At 42.2% G+C, this 20,461-nt stretch overlaps 1 protein-coding gene across 2 annotated transcripts in view; it reads right to left on the bottom strand.

Moving 5' to 3' along the window:
- LOC124012753 (F-actin-uncapping protein LRRC16A-like) overlaps nucleotides 1-20,140 on the bottom strand; it is a 34,683-nt gene extending 14,543 nt beyond the window's left edge. Inside the window, exons 1-17 of one of the 2 annotated variants that reach the window (XM_046326689.1) lie at nucleotides 20,085-20,140; nucleotides 19,724-19,946; nucleotides 16,928-17,025; nucleotides 13,540-13,590; nucleotides 7,850-7,909; nucleotides 7,635-7,756; nucleotides 6,518-6,615; nucleotides 6,339-6,409; nucleotides 6,002-6,075; nucleotides 5,814-5,889; nucleotides 5,135-5,223; nucleotides 4,285-4,379; nucleotides 3,982-4,068; nucleotides 3,801-3,904; nucleotides 1,870-1,947; nucleotides 1,383-1,459; nucleotides 1,121-1,225 (exon numbers count right to left, since the gene is read on the bottom strand). In XM_046326689.1, coding sequence (XP_046182645.1) covers nucleotides 1,121-1,225; nucleotides 1,383-1,459; nucleotides 1,870-1,947; nucleotides 3,801-3,904; nucleotides 3,982-4,068; nucleotides 4,285-4,379; nucleotides 5,135-5,223; nucleotides 5,814-5,889; nucleotides 6,002-6,075; nucleotides 6,339-6,409; nucleotides 6,518-6,615; nucleotides 7,635-7,756; nucleotides 7,850-7,909; nucleotides 13,540-13,590; nucleotides 16,928-17,025; nucleotides 19,724-19,763 — 1,325 coding nt within the window. In that variant the 5' untranslated portion in view covers nucleotides 19,764-19,946; nucleotides 20,085-20,140. Of the gene's footprint in view, nucleotides 1-1,120; nucleotides 1,226-1,382; nucleotides 1,460-1,869; nucleotides 1,948-3,800; nucleotides 3,905-3,981; nucleotides 4,069-4,284; nucleotides 4,380-5,134; nucleotides 5,224-5,813; nucleotides 5,890-6,001; nucleotides 6,076-6,338; nucleotides 6,410-6,517; nucleotides 6,616-7,634; nucleotides 7,757-7,849; nucleotides 7,910-13,539; nucleotides 13,591-16,927; nucleotides 17,026-19,723 lie in introns of both variants that reach the window. The other variant, XM_046326690.1, reaches the window with a different exon arrangement.
- Nucleotides 20,141-20,461: the final 321 nt, after the last annotated feature.

The following is a 20,461-nucleotide window of genomic DNA, read 5'->3' as shown; positions in this document are numbered from 1 at the left end:
AAGTGAAAACCAGATGGGACGGCGTATCGCTTCAGAATGCTGTGGTAGCCATGCTGGTTAAGTGTGCCTTGAATTCTAAATAAATCAGTGTCACCAGCAAAGCACCCCCACGCCGCCGCCTCCATTCTTCACGGTGGGACCCACACATGCGGAGATCATCCATTCGTCTACTATGAGTCTTACAGAGACACGACGGTTGTAACCAAAAATCTCAAATTTGGACTCATCAGACCAAAAGACAGATTTCTACCAGCTTACCATCCATTGCTCGTGTTTCTTGGCCCAAGTTTCTTGACCTTCTTCTTATTGGTGTCCTTTATTAGTGGTTTCTTTCTGTGAAGCAGGCCTTTATGGTCGAATTGCTCCTCTGAACAGTCTGTTGAGATTTGTCTGTTACTTGATCTCTGTGAAGCATTAATTTGGGCTGCAATTTCTGAGGCTGGTAACTCTAATAAACTTATCCTCTGCAGCAGAGAACTCTGGGTCATCCATTCCTGTGGCAGTCCTCATGAAAGCCAGTTTCATCATAGCGCTTGATGGTTTTTGTGACTGCACTTGAAGAAACTTTCAAAGTTTGTGAAATGTTCCGTATTGACTGACCTTCATGTCTTAAAAGTAATGATGGACTGTCGTTTCTCTTCGCTTATTTGAGCTGTTCTTGCCATAATACGGACTTGGTCTTTTACCAAATAGGGCTGTCTTCTGTATTACCACCCCTAACAAGGCACACCTGCTAATTGAAATGCATTTCAGGGTGACTACCTTATAAAGCCGGTCGAGAGAATGCCAAGAGGGTGCAAAGCTGTCATCAAGGCAAAGGGTGGCTACTTTGAAGAATCTCATATAAAATATATTTTGATTTGTTTTACATTTCCTTGGTTACTACATGATTCCATATGTCTTATTTCATAGTTTCAATGCATTTACTCTTATTCTACAATTGAGAAAATAGTACAAATAAAGACAAACCCTGGAACTAGTCGGTGTGTGCAAACTTTGGATTGGCACTGCACATTTCCTACAGGAATATTCTCCAGTTTTCCATATCATCTTGTCATTCTAGGTTTTAATACAGTTAAATTGGAACAAATGCCACAGATGGAGTAGACTGCAAGCTCACTTGAGCGCCTCCAGGGGGAGCTTGGTTCCAGACAGGTTGACACTGCTTAGAGCCCAGGCAGTGCCAAAGAACTGCTTGAAGGAATGCGGCACATCTTTACATCTCCTGTGGGTTTTAAAAGAATACCAGCACTTTGGTTATGCCTTCTGGAGTTATCAGGCGTTCTCACGCAGATACTTTGAGCGGGACATGACACACAGACATAGAAATCAACAACAACTATTGAGCATAAGCAAGTGATTTTCGTCGCTGTATGGATCACCTGTGAGAGAAAACGCTCTTAGACATGTTGAGCACTGAGAGGTGCTTGAGAGAGCCTCGTAGAAGTGCAGTGCAAACCTTGAAGACAGGAAGTTGAGCATCTGAATAACATAGGCCAGCCAAGTGACATCTCAGTCTAGAGAGCTACAGACAATATCTTATGAAAGGAGACTGGCCATTTGCGTAGCAACAACTATAACGACAAGCTCCACAAATAGAACTGTATAAAAAGCTAATTCAAATGTTATTTCCCAATTGAATAATAGTGATATCAAAAGCAGACGGTATGCAACTCATAAAACAGTGCTCACATGATGTCCAGACATGACATGTTCACTTTCATTGCATATTATTACAATTATACTAATCTGGTTATTGGTAAGGCTAAGAATAGCTGTATAATGTGCCCGTCAAGAGGGCTAAAGTCCAATCAATGCCTAGCGATAGCAGTGTGAATTTGTCATCGCATTGGACGAGGGTTCACTCACTTGGTCCAGACAGCAGTCGCTGTTGGACAGGTCCAGAGTTGCTAGACTGTTAGGTTGACCCAGGAAATTGTACAGATTCTGTGAAAAGAGTCAGCGGAATTATGGAGAACAACAGAGAACACAGAGTACAATGAAGGGGGAATTAGGTCTACGGATTTCAGTTAATATTTCAAATCCTACTTCACACTATTTCTGTGGCCTGTGTGAAACATACAGTGCCTTGCGAAAGTATTCGGCCCCCTTGAACTTTGTGACCTTTTGCCACATTTCAGGCTTCAAACATAAAAGATATAAAACTGTATTTTTTGTGAAGAATCAACAACAAGTGGGACACAATCATGAAGTGGAACGACATGGGCGTGCAAAATTATTCAGCCCCTTTACTTTCAGTGCAGCAAACTCTCTCCAGAAGTTCAGTGAGGATCTCTGAATGATCCAATGTTGACCTAAATGACTAATGATGATAAATACAATCCACCTGTGTGTAATCAAGTCTCCATATAAATGCACCTGCACTGTGATAGTCTCAGAGGTCCGTTAAAAGCGCAGAGAGCATCATGAAGAACAAGGAACACACCAGGCAGGTCAGAGATACTGTTGTGAAGTTTAAAGCCGGATTTGGATACAAAAAGATTTCCCAAGCTTTAAACATCCCAAGGAGCACTGTGCAAGCGATAATATTGAAATGGAAGGAGTATCAGACCACTGCAAATCTACCAAGACCTGGCCGTCCCTCTAAACTTTCAGCTCATACAAGGAGAAGAATGATCAGAAATGCAGTCAAGAGGCCCATGATCACTCTGGATGAACTGCAGAGATCTACAGCTGAGGTGGGAGACTCTGTCCATAGAACAACAATCAGTCATATATTGCACAAATCTGGCCTTTATGGAAGAGTGGCAAGAAGATATTTCTTAAAGATATCCATAAAAAGTGTCGTTTAAAGTTTGCCACAAGCCACCTGGGAGACACACCAAACATGTGGAAGAAGGTACTCTGGTCAGATGAAACCAAAATTGAACGTTTTGGCAACAATGCAAAACGTTATGTTTGGCATAAAAGCAACCCAGCTCATCACCCTGAACACTCCATCCCCACTGTCAAACATGGTGGTGGCAGCATCATGGTTTGGGCCTGCTTTTCTTCAGCAGGGACAGGGAAGATGGTTAAAATTGATGGGAAGATGGATGGAGCCAAATACAGGACCATTCTGGAAGAAAACCTGATGGAGTCTGCAAAAGAACTGAGACTGGGATGGAGATTTGTCTTCCAACAAGACAATGATCCAAAACATAAAGCAAAATCTACAATGGAATGGTTCAAAAATAAAACATATCCAGGTGTTAGAATGGCCAAGTCAAAGTCCAGACCTGAATCCAATCGAGAATCTGTGGAAAGAACTAAAAACTGCTGTTCACATATGCTCTCCATCCAACCTCACTGAGCTCGAGCTGTTTTGAAAGGAGGAGTGGGAAAAATTCAGTCTCTCGATGTGCAAAACTGATAGAGACATACCCCAAGCGACTTACAGCTGTAATCGCAGCAAAAGGTGGCGCTACAAAGTATTAACTTAAGGGGCTGAATAATTTTGCACGCCCAATTTATCAGTTTTTGATTTGTTAAAAAAGTTTGAAATATCCAATAAATGTCGTTCCACTTCATGATTGTGTCCCACTTGTTGTTGATTCTTCACAAAAAAATACAGTTTTATATCTTTATGTTTGAAGCCTGAAATGTGGCAAAAGATCGCAAAGTTCAAGGGGGCCGAATACTTTCGCAAGGCACTGTATATGAAAGGCAGGACAGAATGTGTAAGAGTTTGATGTTGCTGCCAATACAGCAACTCCCTCCCTTGATTAAGGTTAAGCTTTGTGGAGGGTTAGCAGATCCTAGATCTGTGCTTAGCAACTTTTACCAGAAGAGGTACATACTGGGAGGTCGTCTCCTCGGAGTGAGTTCCCACAGAGGTCCAGGTGTGTGAGGGTAGTGGGGACAGCAGGGTTGGCACTCAGCGCCTGGGCAAGACTGTTAACCCCTAACCACACAAACACAGGAAGTTTAGAGGAAGTGACATCACGCATGGCAAGTAAATTGGTCATGAATTTACAATACCTTTTTGTGATATGGAGGTCTTTGACAGGTTCAAATGCTTGAGACCCATTGGGAGTTTGGCTAGCTGTGCACTGAGAGCAGATATACCTAGAAGAAGAAAAAATGCATCAAACTTCTGAACAAATGTATAACCTCCCATGAACTTGAAGCTTTGAGACACACATTTTGCCATTGATACAATCCATGCCACTGTAGGACAGAATACTAGAAGCTAGAATTCTAGATTAGTGCAGTATCCTGTATCATTGAATGTCACGGAATATCTTTAAATATATATTTTTCAAAACAGGGAGTTTGTTGTACCTTTGTCCTCCAGGGAGTTGTTTGTGAGGTTGAGGGTGTGAAGTACAGAGGCAGGGTTGCAAGTCAGAGCGTTGGCTAACTTCTGTGCGAAATCACTGTAAAAAATATCAAGAAAAGACACAGCTCTCAATAATCCCAAAAACATTCCTTACCGCAGGATACTCCAACTGGTAACTATTCGGCAGAGTAAAGAAAAAGGATCACTTTGTTGCTACATAAATCCGATAAGCCCATTTCCTCTCTTGGTTTCTTCCTAGGTTCTGGCCTTTCTAGGGAGTTTTTCCTAGACACCATGCTTCTACACCTGCATTGCTTGCTGTTTGGGGTTTTAGGCTGGGTTTCTGTACAGCTGATGTATTTGGTTGATTTATTGACAGGACAAACAAATAGGCTTACATTTCAGCATGAATCCCCTCCCTCAGAGCCTATTGAAAGCCTTGTTAGACCCATCAATAAATCAGATTTAAGCAGCAACAGAGTACTCCTTTTTCTTTACTCTGCCGGATAGTCACCAGTTGAAGTATCCTGGAGTAAGGAATGTTTTGGGGTCCCTCAGTTTGGCACCTGATCCACCCTTTTTCAAATTGGGCTGAGCTGAAGCACGTTTTGGTATATATTTTTTTCTACAGCTCTACTCAAGTTACCTCAGGATTTTCAACAGGAAGTGCATTTCTGATAATAGTCAGAGTCATGTGTTTAACTACCACGCGAGCTTGCCCCCTTAATTTCACACTGGACAGCATGTATGGAATGTGGCTGCGGTTGAGAGCATAATTCATTATGAAACTGTATGTGTGTGTGGTGGATAAGATAAAGCCAGTCTAACCTATTACCAGTGCTTAGTGCTCACCTTCTGAGACCTGCATTCTCTAAAACCATCTCCTCTAATCGACTAGAGCGGGCCACAACTCGCAGAATTTGTTCACACACATCTGTGGACTACAAGCAAACACTTTAGTGTGAAAAGAAGCAAGCTCAGGCTTGTGTAAACACAGATGCATAACTTACTGTACAAAAAAAGTAAAACCTGTAAATGCATAAACACACACGGACACATGCCACATGTACACATTCATTCAAAAACACACACACACACACACGACTAAGTATCAGCAGCAGTCACACCATCCCTGTTATTATAATACATCACCCCTGACTAATAAAGCACTTGTTGACATCTCATCCTCATGCCTCCGCTCTCCCTGCCACCACCAGAACACACACTCCTTTATACAAACACACAGCTGTCCTCTTCCTGCTGCGGCCAGTGTGCCCTTTACAAAGAGTGTTCGGTCACTCCAGGAGCACAGTGGAAGTTATTTAATAAAGAATTGTTTCAAGGCATTATACCCACAGTACAGGTCTTAAGTTCCTACACTTTTCATCTAACTCATCCACCTTTCTCCATGGGTGGCATGCATGCTTCTCCAATTCATTTATCTCTGTTGAACTGTAAGATTACAAATATTACTTCCCTTCACAAGTGTAACATAAAATGTGTCACCCGTATGGTTCAGAATGAAATGTACCAGTTTGTAGTCCTTTGTGGAGAGCTTGGTGAACCATTGGTTATATTCCAGGACCAGAATGATGGCCACCAAATCTCTGGAGGAGAAGTCAATAGCATTGGCTTATCAAAAAGAGAAGGGTATAAAGACACGATTGTTCACACAATTTGGAAATATGGCAACTGTGAAAAAAGGAAAAGTGAAGGTACCTGTTCTCAAGATGTACGAAATCCTGCAGGTTCAGTTCTCTGGTGTCCTGGGTTTGATAGATCGTGTCCACATCCTGTTGGGAAAGATGGAGAACCCAAGGTTGGAATGATTCAAACAATGGCAAAAGTAGAGCTGATATAGCTAAAGTAACCGGCATGATGTAAATCCGGGACAACATATTTCAAGAAAGACCATGTTAGGCATCTGAGCTAAAGATTCCGGTCTACACGAAAGGAAATTCAAGCTACTGTAGCTCTATGAACAACCCCTGCTACACTATAATCAATTTTGCAATATTAACTGAAATGGAAGGAGACTACATTTGTATATACTAACCCACTGCACCTCCTCTCTGAACGGCAGACCCAGCTGGTCGCAGAGACACCAGTACATATGGGAGAAACCACCTACGAGAGAATGAGAGAGATGAAGACAGAAAGTCAACTATGTTATCGATGGGATTTCTGTTTTGTGTTTTTTTTGTGTGTATAATATGCTCTTTATTGTAACGTCACCACATGGGCCTAGGTCTGTGGTGGCCTGGTCCTCCCAGAGAGACTGTAGGGCGGCCGTCCTCTCAGGAGGCATCAGGGTCAACTTCTTCATCGCCTTCCTTTCACAGTGCAGGGGACACACCACAAACGGTCACTTTACCAGGTCATCTTCGGCCACTATCGTGTCAGCCCAGAGTGCAAAGCACATGCTGTCACTTTATCATGTCGGACATGAGCAAAGTGAGAGGGAGTGACCGACTGAACAAGTGAATGAGTACACAAGTAAGTGAATGAGTACACAAGTGAGTGAACGAGTCAGTCACTAATACATGTGCGTGGATGAGTGAACGATTAAAGAACTGACAATAAATAAAGTACTGGTAACTAATACTGTTCCGTACACATTTTGCATAACCGAGGCATTCAAACGAGGCTGCAACGAAAACTAAATGAGACTGTAGCGACCGTGTTGGCATCAAAATCCGGGGCATGAACTACGTTTCTATTCAAACGTTGATTGACATGGTAATGGACTAATAGTATTCGAGAAAACATGAAAAAAAAAAAACTTGACGCCTCTGATGTGGTACGTTAGATCGTGACGCAACTCATTGTGTGCCGTACAACCTCTTTCCACCAGGGGTAGCGCTTCTCATGCCATTAAAAACAAGAAATGATCGATGGTGAGTGCAACGGTGAGAGTAAAGTTAATTACTCGGGAGTTCATCAATAGTTCATTCAATCAATAGTTACATTTGGGAGCCATTGGGACTCTCAATGACAGCAGCGGTTTACTTGTGAAGACAACTTTAGCGCCCCCCCCCTAAAACTCCTATTCGGCACAAACCTTCAAAGAGGGATGTAGTAATGAGACATTATATAAACTCTTTATAGTGTTTTATTTACATTTTAGAAGTGATAAGTTGGACAAATCATGTGAAAAAGCCGTTTCCCCACACGACATATCTCCCCCTTTCACTATCACTCAGTAGCTTTCGTTTCCCGCTCCGCCATTTTTAAAATACCTGGAAATATTACATTTTATGGGGCTAAAATAAGGTCAAGTGTACAGAACACTGCAATGTATGGAAGTTCGCTAGCTACCATTAACAAAGAGAGAGGGACAGAGGGGACCTACACTGGGGACAGGCCTGGATAGATCCTGTGTAGACAGGTCCCAATGTGGGCCACCACCTCATCCACGTCCTCCACAGAGCCAAGCTTCAGGGACAGCTGGCCTCGGTCATACTCCAACAACAACTGTAGGGGGCGCAACAGTGACAACTGACACGTTCTGTAACATGTTTGGCTTGAACAGAGATTGTTTCATGTTTAAAGCCAGGACTATCTTACCTGAGTGGGCTTGTTACTAGTGATACCTTGTATATCCAGGTAATTAAAGGTCTGTTCAATCTGAAACGACACACAAAAAAAATATCTGCACGATACCAGAAATAGAAGAGGTATTGAATCATAAGATGGTGGACATCGTCTAATACAAATCTGAACGTGATGGAAAACATACTGATAAAAACATTTTTTTTTAAAGAGACACACACGGACACTTTGTCTTTCACAGCTATAACACAAAATCCCAAACAAGCCCTGCAATAGATGGACAAACCCCCCAAAATAACCCAACACAAAAACACATACACAGCTGGCAGGATGACAAGGGAGAAAGGGTAAGGAGGTCAAACTAATCCAGAGCTGCTATCAACCCGACGCCAAAGGTCCCAGGGTTAAAGAGAAAACCTCCCCCTCCAGCTGTTGAATCCCTCCATTGTCTTCGCTCGGCACCCAGAACTCCACGGGCAACATTTACTCCCAGGAAAAACTGAGCCTCTGTCTTACACAGACCAGAGTGTATAATAATCTAAAAACACTTTCTCTTACATTGACTACAGTATACAGGAACAATAAATGGTAACACTTTAGCCTGAAGGAATGCTTTATGATTAAGTGTTTCACTTGAAATAAGCGTGTAGCTTAGTGTTAGAAAAATCCCCTCAGCGTTTTACCTTTCCAGAGGTTACGAGTGTAACACTAAAATCCAGCAGAAAGAGGAAATAACAGTTTTAGGGCTCTGAAAATACTGTAACTTCTCTTTAAGTGCATGGGGTTTTAATGACAAGCAATTGAAGAAGTACACTACCTTCAGAAAGTATTCACACACCCCTTTAAATTTTCCACATTTTGTTGTGTTTCAGCCTGAATTTAAAATATATTACATTTCGATGTGTCATCTCTGGCCGACACAGCTCACAATGTCAAAGGGGAATTGTTAGGGCAAGCCTACATAAGTTCAGGATTAGACATTTGCATAAGAAGTCACGTAAGTTGCATGGACTGTGTTTAACATGATTTTTGCACGACTGCCTCATCTCTGTACGTATAACTATCTGTAAAGTCCATCAGTCGTGCAGTGAATTTCAAACACAGATTCAACCACAAAGACCAGGGAGTTTTTCCAATGCCTCGCAAAGAAGGGCATCTATTGGTAGATGGGGAAACATTTTAAAAAGCAGGCATTGAATATCCCTTTGAGCATGGTCAGGGATTTCACCATGAGGCCAATGATGACTTTAAAACAGTTACAGAGTTGAATGGCTGTGATAGGAGAAAACTGAGGATGGATCAACAACACTGTCAATTGTAGTTACTCCACAATGCTAAACTAATTGATTGAGTAAAAAGAAAAAAGCCTGTACAGAATAAAAATATTTCAAAACATGCATCCTGTTTGCAAAAAGGCACTAAAGTAAGACCGCAAAAAATGTGGCAAAGAAATGTACTTTATGTCCTGAATAGAAAGTGTTTCGTTTGGGGCAAATCCAACACATCTCAGAGTACCACTTTTCAGGCAGTATTTTCAAGAATGGTGATTGCTGCATCATGTTATGAGTATGTTTGTCATCGCCAAGAACTAGGGAGTTCATGATAAAAATAAACCGAAGAGCTTTTCCAACAAACACTGGGAGACAAATTCATCTTTCAACAGGACAATAACCTAAAACACAGTTCTGCTTACCAAGATATCATTGAATGTTCCTGAGTGGCCTAGTTACAGTTTTGACTTAAAAATCAGCTTGAAAATCTATGGCAAGACTTGAAAATGGCTGTCTAGCAATGATCAACAACCAACTTGATAGAGCTTGAATATTTTTTTTAAGAATAATGTGCAAATATTGCACAATCCTGGCATGCATAGCTATTAGACACTTACCTGTAATCACTGCCAAAGGTGATTCTAACATGTATTGACTCAGGGGGTTGAATATATATATATCACACATATAAATAAATCAATAAATAAAATGGGAAAATCAAAAGAAATCAGCCAAGACCTCAAAACTTTTTTTTTAGACCTCCACAAGTCTGGTTCATCCTTGGGAGCAATTTCCAAATGCCTGAAGGTACCATGTTCGTCTGTACAAACAATAGTCCGCAAGTATAAACACCATGGGACCACGCAGCCGTCATAACGCTCAGGAAGGAGACGCGTTCTGTCTCCTAGAGATGAACGTACTTTGATGCGAAAAGTGCAAATCAACCCCAGAACAACAAACAAAGGACCTTGTGAAGATGCAGGAGGAAACAGGTACAAAAGTATCTATATCCACAGTAAAACGAGTCCTACATAACCTGAAAGGCCGCTCAGAAAGGAAGAAGCCACTGCTCAAAAACCGCCATAAAAAAAGCCAGACTAAGGTTTGCAACTGCACATGGGGACAAAGATCGTACTTTTTGGAGAAATGTCATTTGGGCTGATGAAACAAAAATAGAACTGTTTGGCCATAATGACCACCGTTATGTTTGGAGGAAAAAGGGGGAGGCTTGCAAGCCGAAAAACACCATCCCAACCGTGAAGCACGGGGTGGCACCATCATGTTGTGGGGGTGCTATGCTGCAGGAGAGACTACTGCACTTCACAAAATAGATGGCATCATGAGGCAGGAAAATTGTGGATATATTGAAGCGATATCTGAAGACATCAGTCAGGAAGTTAAAGCTTGGTTGCAAATGGTTCTTCCAAATGGACAATGACCCCAAGCATACTTCCAAAGTTGTGGTAAAATGGCTTAAGGACAACAAATTCACGGTATTGGAGTGGCCATCACAAAGCCCTGACCTCAATCCTATAGAACATTTGTAGGCAGAACTGAAAAAGCATGTGTGAGCAAGGAGGCCTACAAACCTGACTCAGTTACACCAGCTCTGTCAGGAGGAATGGGCCAATATTCACCCAACTTATTGTGGGAAGCTTGTTGAAGGCTACCCGAAACGTTTGACCAAATACTAATTGAGTGTATGTAAACTTCTGTCCCACTGGGAATGTGATGAAATAAATCATTCTCTCCACTATTATTCTGACATTTCGCATTCTAAAAATCAAGTGGTGATCCTAACCCAAGATACACGTGTGTGTGTGTATATATATATATTTTTTTTTTAAACTAGGCAATAGGCAAGTCAGTTAAGAACAAATTCTTATTTACAATGGCAGCCTACCCTGGCCAAACCTGGACGACGCTGGGCCAATTGTGCGCCACCCTATGGGACCCACAATCATGGCAGGATATGATACAGCCTGGATTCGAATCAGGGACTGTAGTGACACCTCTTGCACTGAGATGCAGTGCCTTAGACCACTGCGCCACTCGAAAGCCCTATTAGTGTTTTATTTTTCCTAAATGTTTTACAAATATTCAAATTTTTCATCCACTTTGACATTTTGCGTAGATCGTTGACAAAACGATGACAACAACAAAATGCGGGAAAAAGTCAAGGGGTGTGAATACTTTCTGAAGTCACTATACATGTAAATCACCCCATTCATAAAATGAGCAGTCCAAAGACTGCAGTGAAATAGGTGCAGTTACTGGTATTCATTTACCAGTACATTACCGCCCGGAAAACAAGTGAGCAGGTGCCATGACATTTGATATTTCTACCCACAATGCAGCTGTGAACACACAGCCTGAAGGAAAGGAAAACAGTCAATACTTTCTGAAAAACCTAAACCTTGAGAGTGAGAGAGTCAAAAAAGTAAAACAGAAATAGGAGAGCGAAAGATCTGCTGTGACTTGCTCCTTGGGCCAGCCACTCTACCGGAAAGAATTCCAGAAGAGGTCCTCATAAACAAGCTGGGGCATGCCCAGAGATTGACTAACCAAACATTCCCAAGGAGGACCATCTGGGATGACTGGGGGCAGTAGGAAGACAGTCAGTCTAATTAAGTTTCCTCAATACATCCAGACAGAAGTCATCCCACTCACTCAAACCTCTACATTCTATATGTTGTAATGGAGTGAATTCCCTGTACGGCATCATTACATTATTAGACCGCACATAAAAAGGGAGTAACAGTGACTGCAGTGATTTCAACTTCACAATAACTTAATTGTCCTTTAGTAATATTAGTATTAACAAATGTAGCAACATGCAGTACACTGGTAAACTAATCTCATTCCAAAATCCCCTCTCTTCTGGGAAGGCTTTCCACTAGATGTTGGAACATTGCTGGGTGTACTTGCTTCCGTTCAGCCACAAGAGCATTTGTGAGGTGTGGTATTGATGTTGGGAGATTAGACCTGACCTGACTTTCCAATTCATCCCAAAGGTGTTTGATGGGGTTGAGGTCAGGATTCTGTGCAGGGCAGTCAAGTTCTTCCACACCGATCTTGCTTTGTGCACAGGGGGGCATTATCATAATGAAACAGGAAAGGCCCTTCCCCAAACTGTTGCCACAAAGTTGGAAGCACAGAATAATCGAGAATGTCATTGTACGCTGTAGAGTTTATTATACATTTTTGTTACTTTTCTCCCCAATTTCGTGGTATCCAAGTGATAGTCTTGTCTCATTGCTGCAACTCCTGTATGGACTCAGGAGAGGCGAAGTTCGAGAGCCATGCATCCTCCGAAACACAACCCAACCAAGCCGCCCTGCTTCTTGACACAATACCCACTTAACCCGGAAGCCAGCCGCACCAATGTGTCGGAGGAAACACTGTGCACCTGGTGACCGTGTCAGTGTGCACTGCCCGCCACAGGAGTTGATAGTGAGTGATAGGACAAGGACATCCCTGCCGACCAAACCCTCCCCTAACCCGGACAACGCTGGGCCAATTGTGTGCCGCCCCATGGGTTTCTAGTTACGGCCAGCTGCAGAGCTTGGACTCGAACCCAGAATCTCTAGTGGCACAGCTACTTGCCTTAGACCACTGAGCCACTCGGGAGGCCCCACTGTGTAGAGCTAAGATTTCCCTTCACTTGAACTAAGGGGCCTAGCCCAAACCATAAAAAAACAGCCGCAAACAACTATTCCTTTTCCACCAAAGTCTTCAGTTGGCTCTATACATTGAGGCACGTAGATTTCGCCTTGCATCCGCCAAACCCAGATTCAGCCGATGCTTGGCATTGTGCATGGTGATCTTAGGCTTGTTTGCGGCTGCTCAGCCATGGAAACCCATTTCATGAATCTCCCGAAGAAACAGTTATTGTGCTGACGTTGCTTCCAGAGGCAGTTTGGAACTTGGTAGCAAGTGTTGCAACTAAGGATAGACCATTTTTAAGGTCGACGCGCTTCAGCACTCGGCGGTCACGTTCTGTGAGCTTGTGTGGCCTACCACTTCGCGGGCTTAGCCATTGTTGCACCTAGATGTTTCCACCTCACAATAACAGCACTTACAGTTGACCGGGGCAGCTCTAGCAGGGCAGACATTTGAAAACTGACTTGTTGGAAAGGTGACATCCTACGACGGTGCCACGTTGAAAGTCACTGAGCTCTTCAGTGAGGCCATTCTACTGTCAATGTTTGTCTATGGAGACCGCATGGCTGTGTGCTCGATTTTATACACCTGTCAGCAACGGGTGTTGCTGAAATAGCCGAATCCACTAGTTTGAAAGGTTTTCCACATACTTTTGTATATGTAGTACATTTGATTCATAGGAAGATCAAGATACACACTAGCACACACAAACATGTACACACACAAACACACACACAGTGTCATGTGCGTGTACTCACTCCCACTTCTTACCTTGGTGGGGACCCTCGCAGTAAGCAGAAAGCCCCGATGGGATGCCAAAGCCTGTAGAGGAGAGCGACAGATCAGAGAGACATAACGGAAGTCAACAACTGTACTCTGTATACTGAACAAAAATATAAACCCAATAAACTTTTTCAAAGATTTTACTGAGTTACAGTTCATAGAAGGAAAGCAGTCAATTGAAATAAATTCATTAGGGTCTAATCTATGAATTTCACATGACTGGGCAAGGGAGCAGCCATGCGTGGGGGAGCCAGGCCCAGCCAATCAGAATTTGTTTTTCCCCACAAAAGGTCTTTATTAGACAGAAATAGTCCTCTGCACCCCTCAGACGATCCCACAGGTAAAGAAGCCGGATGTGGAGGTCCTGGGCAGCCGTTGATACACGTGGTCTGCGTTTGTTAGGCCATTTGCATGTACTGCCAAATTCTCAAAAACAACGATGGAGGCAGCTTATGGTAGGTTGTGGCAACAGCTCTGTTGGACATTCCTGCAGTCAGCATGCCAGTTGCACACTCCCTTCAAACTTGAGTAAATTGTGGCATTGTGTTGTGAGATAAAATATGGCACATTTTAGAGTGGCCTTTTATTGTCCTCAGCACAAGGTGCACCTGTGTAATGATCATGCTGTTTAATCAACTTCTTGATATGCCACACCTGTCAGGTTGATGGATAATCTTGGCAAAGGAGAAATGCTCACTAACAGGGATGTAAACAAATTTGTGCAGAACACTTGAGAAATTTGTGCATATGGAACATTTCTGGGATCTTTTATTTCAGGTCATGAAATATGGGACCAACACTTTACATGTTGCGATTATATTTTTGTTCAGTGTAGGTCTGTTTGGGCCCAAATCAAACTTGACAAAGTTACTAATCCGTTTCACCAGCGGTTTGCAGCTGTTATTGGTATGGAAGGAACATGAATATGCTCCCGAGTGGCGCAGCGGTCTAAGGCAAGGCACTGCATCTCAGTGCAAGACGCGTCACTACAGTCCCTGGTTCGAATCCAGGCAGTACCACATCCGGCCGTGACTGGGAGTCCCATAGGACTGGGCACAATTGGCCCAGCGTCGTCCAGGTTTGGACGGGGTAAGCCGTCATTGTAAATAAGCATTTGTTCTTAACTAACTTGCCTAGTTAAATAAAATATATATAACATGTGGAGCAAAGGTTTAGAGGTTTGCAGTGAAATTGTGTTATGAACATTGTTTAACGTCTTTGCTTTCATTTATACGTTTTAAACCTTTCTATTCTCAAAGACACAGGTGCAAACGCTATTGTAATCGCACAGTAGTAGCTAACTAATTTCTATGTAAAAAGAGACATGTAAAAGTACCATGGTGAGTATGGTGTTTTGGTGGTATGTGTTTTTTTTGGAGTGAGGTCACTCTTCAAGGCCAAATATGAGCGTCAACCAATGGCTGGTTGTGAGACAGGAGACCCCACCCCTCTCTGCTCTGGAGAATCTGTTCCTGCATTTGATAGTATCTCAGGTGTAAAGAGGGGAAGGGGTATTGTATGTTCACACACAATAGTTCCTACAGGTAAAGCCCACTTATCCATTGTGTCTTACGGATAAAGACTGCTTAACCAAATTTTGACTACGGAGTTTGGTCGATTAATATAGACCAATTACATCGCTACTCAAGCAAGGCCTAGGAATGTGCCAATGTGGTGGGCTGTATTTATCGGTGTCTGATGCTCTCAGTCAGTGCCCTGTGAGGAAGTGTTCTGTCAAGTCAAGAAAGGAGACAATGGAGAGAGTGAACATAAATACCACCAAATTGTGGAACTTTACAAAGACAATAGGGGCCCCAGAGCCCACAGCGTGTCCAACAGGGCCCCAGAGCCCACAGCGTGTCCAACAGGGACCCAGAGCCCACAGCGTGTCCAACAGGGACCCAGAGCCCACAGCGTGTCCAACAGGGACCCAGAGCCCACAGCGTGTCCAACAGGGACCCAGAGCCCACAGCGTGTCCAACAGGGACCCAGAACCCATAGTGTCCAATAGGGCACCAGAAACCACAGTGTGTCCAATAGGGGCCCAGAATCTACAGTGTGTCCAATAGGGCCCCAGAACCTAGTGTGTCCATTTCATGCGGAACTCTAAGGATGGACAACTTTTCTGAAAATGACATGCTTTCAAATGTGATGTGGAAAAATGTGTACCATTTCATGAGTTAAGGACAGGTATTTAAAGTAACGGGTCAATTAGATCTTCATTAAATTATGTGTCAACAATGATCTTTTTATGAACTAGGAAATCCATACTGTAGGTAATTCAGAGTATCTTCCTAAGCTAGTCAGCTGCACACACACACACACACACGGGGTTTAGAGACATGCAGTTACATGAAACAAGATCGGCCCATATCCAATAGTAGGCCTACTCCTACACCACCTTATTCATTGTTCTTCCTCTTACACAATAATACACCGAGACTGAGTGCTCAAATGTCTTTTGAAAGTTGGGTCTGAGGCTTTTCATGTCTTTGCTGGCCCAGGGCTTAGAGGAAAGGGTAAAGGATGATGAAGTTGCAGAGTATGAGGTAAGACTGAATAGCCTCTGTATACAGGGCTGTGTTAATTCGGGCCATGCCATGGAAAACGTTTTACAACGGAAAATTAAAAAGAGTGTTTCTTATGCAAGTGTCCTTGAGTATCTTGAAAGGCACACAGCAAAAGATGTTATTATTATTATTGGACAAGTCCAGTTAGTCCCTCCCCGTTTCAGTCTGTCTCTTCCATTCAATGCCTAATAAACACAACTTAGGGCTCAGGGTTAAAGAAGAAGCAACACCGTATAAAGAAGTTTGTTTGGAAAATGTCTCTGGTCTTCCTTGATCCTCCAAAAATAGATTTGATTGGAGGCAACTGATATTCCAATTGAAACCCAATACGTTCTGGCTACCTTTTGAAGGGGATCTGAGGCTGCTAACAAAATTAAGACAGTTGCGGAGGGTCACATTTTAAATGTTACAATATAACATTCAACAATCAAGATCTATTACTCTGCATACAAAGCAACACGAATATTACTCAGCAGACAACAAATTGTTTCAGGAAGTCAATACATTTCAGTCTGTCAAGTAGGCAGAAAGTGGTGAGGCTGTGTTTCAAACTTTCTATTGTCAACCCAGTCGACTGCAGGCTTCCTGTTATGAGAATGAGGCACAGAAACAAGGTTTTGCTGAGAAGCATGTGAACCTTGAGAGAATGAGGAAAATGACAAACACTGGGGTGCTCGGAATGACAAGTTGATTTTCTCCTAAATAAAAGGGTTGTGTTGTGTCTGCACATTTAAGGCTACATTTAGGGAACTGCACAATGAGAAACCAATTGTATGAGTGCAAAGAAAGCAATCCTGATATCTTACCAGGACTCGGTTCTCCAGTTTGTCACCTTTGACCTCCAGGTGCACCCTCTTCTTCAGGGTGAGCTTGATCTTGCCTCCCACGGCATCTCTTACACTCTCTAGGAGGAACAATTGGGAAGATTAGCACTGATATGAGTATGCTATCGCTTCATCTGGTGCATGTGCAGGGCTTGGAGGCCTTTACAATTCAAAACATAACCCATGTATGCCTGGCCTGGGACATAATGAAACCAGAATAAGAACATTTGCTGAAATTCTATTTTGATAGGAAAACAACCCAACTTGGGATACATTTAGCCTGCTTTGGGGTGTTCTTCAAACAGTTGTTGCATCAAGTGTGGACCTAATGTCAGCTTTGTAACCACCACACTCAGAATCCTCATAAGTAGTCAAAATACCACACATTCCATAGGCAGTGGGTTTCCCCCTGGCCATATGGCAGTGTCAGGGTGGTTTGTAATTCAACATCGGTGCACTTTTTCTCCCATCTAATAGCAGTCAGTGTAATATTATTGCTTAATTTCATGCCAAACACAGTTTTTGTCAGCTTCCGGACTCTTACAGTTTTCATGACTTGTCAAATGTATATTAAGAGGGAGGCCGGTCTGTTTGGGTGAGTCACTTCTAATTTATGTAGTCTTGTTTTTCATGGAATCCTGGCAAGAGTGGGGCGAACTCTTGAGATCAATCTGGATCTCTCCACTCTCTGGACAACTGAGATCAAAACATTTACAGCGGGAGATTTCCAAATGTGTCCCAGACTTCTTTGAACAACATGTATTTATGTATCCACAGTTCTCTGAAATAATGATGTCTGAAAACAGTTTGTTGCAGTTATCTTTTTTGTGGTGGTTCCATAAATGTATCAGTGTACATTCTCAAAACAAAAATGAACATGTCTGTTTAAGCTCGTTGTACTGCATGTCCTGGGTATTACATAATATGACAATGGTCCATCCACACACTGGTCTATCCTAGAGGAGGCCCATTGAGTTGGTGCATTCAAGACAACTGGGAACTCTCAAATCATGACGTCAGTGATTTTCAGCTCGGAAAGTCAGGGCTCAAGAAAGAGGCCCGAGTTAGAATTCCGAATTGGATGACCGTTCAAAACAATTGTTCCCCAGTCGGAGCTTGTTTTTTCCCAGTTGTCATTAACACACAGAAGTTGAGTTCCGAGTTGGTTTAAACACAGCATTGGTTGTCATCCCATTGGTTGTCATCACACTCTGAGGGAATTCAGCAAGACACGCTTCCAGTTCTTCTCCCAAACTTTGTGTACAGAAGTATGTGGGTATAGAGGGCGAGTCATTATACCCATGCGGTCAAACACAGAAATGGTTTCAATGGTGATTCCACCATTCGTTTTTCCTATAAGGGATTTTGTTTTGTGTAGACTTACCCTGGTGTGATGTTTTGATAACCTTATAAATTTCTCTACAAGGTGACTTATCATTTGGAAAGTATTCAGACGCCTTCCTTTTCCCCACATTTTGTTACATTACATTATTCTAAAATGGATTAAAAAAATTAAAAAGTCCTCATCAATCGACACACAATACCCCCTAATGACAAAGTAAAAAACTTTTTTTTAAATACATTTTGGCAAATTGTCCACCTGTGGTAAATTCAACAGAATTGCAGCGACACTCCCAATCCAACCAAAAAGAGCTTGAAAAGATTTGCAGAGAAGAAAGGGAGAAACTCTCCAAATACAGGTGTGCCAAGCTTGTAGTGTCATACCCAAGAAGACTCAAGGCTGTAATCGCACTCTGTTCAAAACTTTGACATCAGCAAACTGTTCGCCCACATGACGCCACACATGTAGTCTGCGGTTGTGAGGCCGGTTGGATGTACTGTCAAATGCTCTAAAACGACGTTGGAGGCAGCTTATGGTAGAGAATTGAACAATAAATGCTCTGGCAAGAGCTCTGGTGGACATTCCTGTAGTCAATATGCCAATTGCACACTTCCTCAAAACTTGAGACATCTGTGTTGTGTGACAAAACTGCACATTTTAGAGTGGCCTTTTATTGTCCCCAGCACGTGGTGCACCAGTGTAATGACCATGCTGTTTAATCAGCTTCTTGAGATATATATATATATATCACACTTTTGAGGTGGATAGATCATCCTGGCAAAGGAGAAATGCTCACTAACAGGGACGAAAACAAATCTGTGCACAATATGAGAGAAATAAGCTTTGTGAATATGGAATATTTCAAAGGAACTTTTATTTTCAGCTCATGAAATCAACAATTTACATGTTGCGTTTATATTTTTGTTCAGTGTAGTAATTAATTACATTTATTTGAATGGACAATTCTATGAACTATCTTTTAAATTAACACAATACCCGTTAGCAAAGGTGTCAGTTAGAGAAGATCTGCAGGAGTTTGCAGCTATTTGTAGTTTTGCATGTCTACTTTGATGCTAATTAGCATTTTCGAATCAGAGTAAATCAAGCTGAATATATTGATAAAAGTCACCTTGCCTGAGAGAGATTTACATGGTTATGAAAATGTCACACCAGGGTAAGCCTACACAGCCCTTATTTTAAGTGCTTCTAAAATTCATAGTGGATAAACGATTGGAACCATTTCACTGTTTGACCGCTAGGTTTTATGGGTATTATGACACCTCCACTGTGGGGCTCTATCAGGTGCACCTCAAATTTGAGAAACAGTTGACACACGTTTTTCCAATAGTCATTAATCAATTTAAAATGAACAATTCCAATGCAAAAGTAGTCATTTTAGCCAAAATAAATAACATTAATGTTAAAACGTTTCTTACCCAGCAACTCGTTAGGAAAATCTGTATTTTCTTCAGTCATGTTTAAGAATTAGGAGAGTTGTGTAGAGTTAAAAAGGCACAACAACAAAGACTAAAGACATGGATTAAAATGTAACCCAGCGACGAGTAACCTAGTCCAAGTTCTACTTTCTCCATTCATCCTCGAGTGCGTCAGAGCAATGTACCTTTATCGACGCATCTCAACAGTCTTGGAGCTCAAGCTCTGAAATGAACGAATAAACCATTTTTAAATGCAAAAACTTGCCCACTTTGCGAGTCTGTTGCAGGAAAAAAAAGACACCGCTTTTAAATGCCAAGGACTAGCCTGCTCTGCGAGTCTGTTGCAGAAAGAAGCACATACCTTCAGTCAACTCGTCAATGATCACTCTCTCCCTCAAAAAAAGGTAGGCTACTCAACGAAGTCAAGTAAGAAACATGTGACACCTGGTGGCATTATACAACATCTGCGTTACTGTGCAGGTAAAGGACCACTCAAGAGTAGGCAACCACAAGTACAGTTAAATTGTTACAGTAGGTTAATTAATACAACAGCGGATTACTACTTCAACAACTTCCATTAATGTTGTATTACGTTTAGTTATTACGTCGGTAATAATGTTCAAAACACAATATAGGACACCATGTCATATGCAGCCGACATTTAAATACAACTTCGAAGTTGTAAGCTAAAGTTGCAGGCTATACACAACGTTTGCCTCTTGGAGTGCTTTTGAGCCA

Source organism: Oncorhynchus gorbuscha, linkage group LG24, assembly GCF_021184085.1.
Source record: "Oncorhynchus gorbuscha isolate QuinsamMale2020 ecotype Even-year linkage group LG24, OgorEven_v1.0, whole genome shotgun sequence".
Lineage (NCBI taxonomy): Eukaryota > Metazoa > Chordata > Actinopteri > Salmoniformes > Salmonidae > Oncorhynchus > Oncorhynchus gorbuscha.
This window is presented reverse-complemented; position numbering and strand designations above follow the sequence as displayed.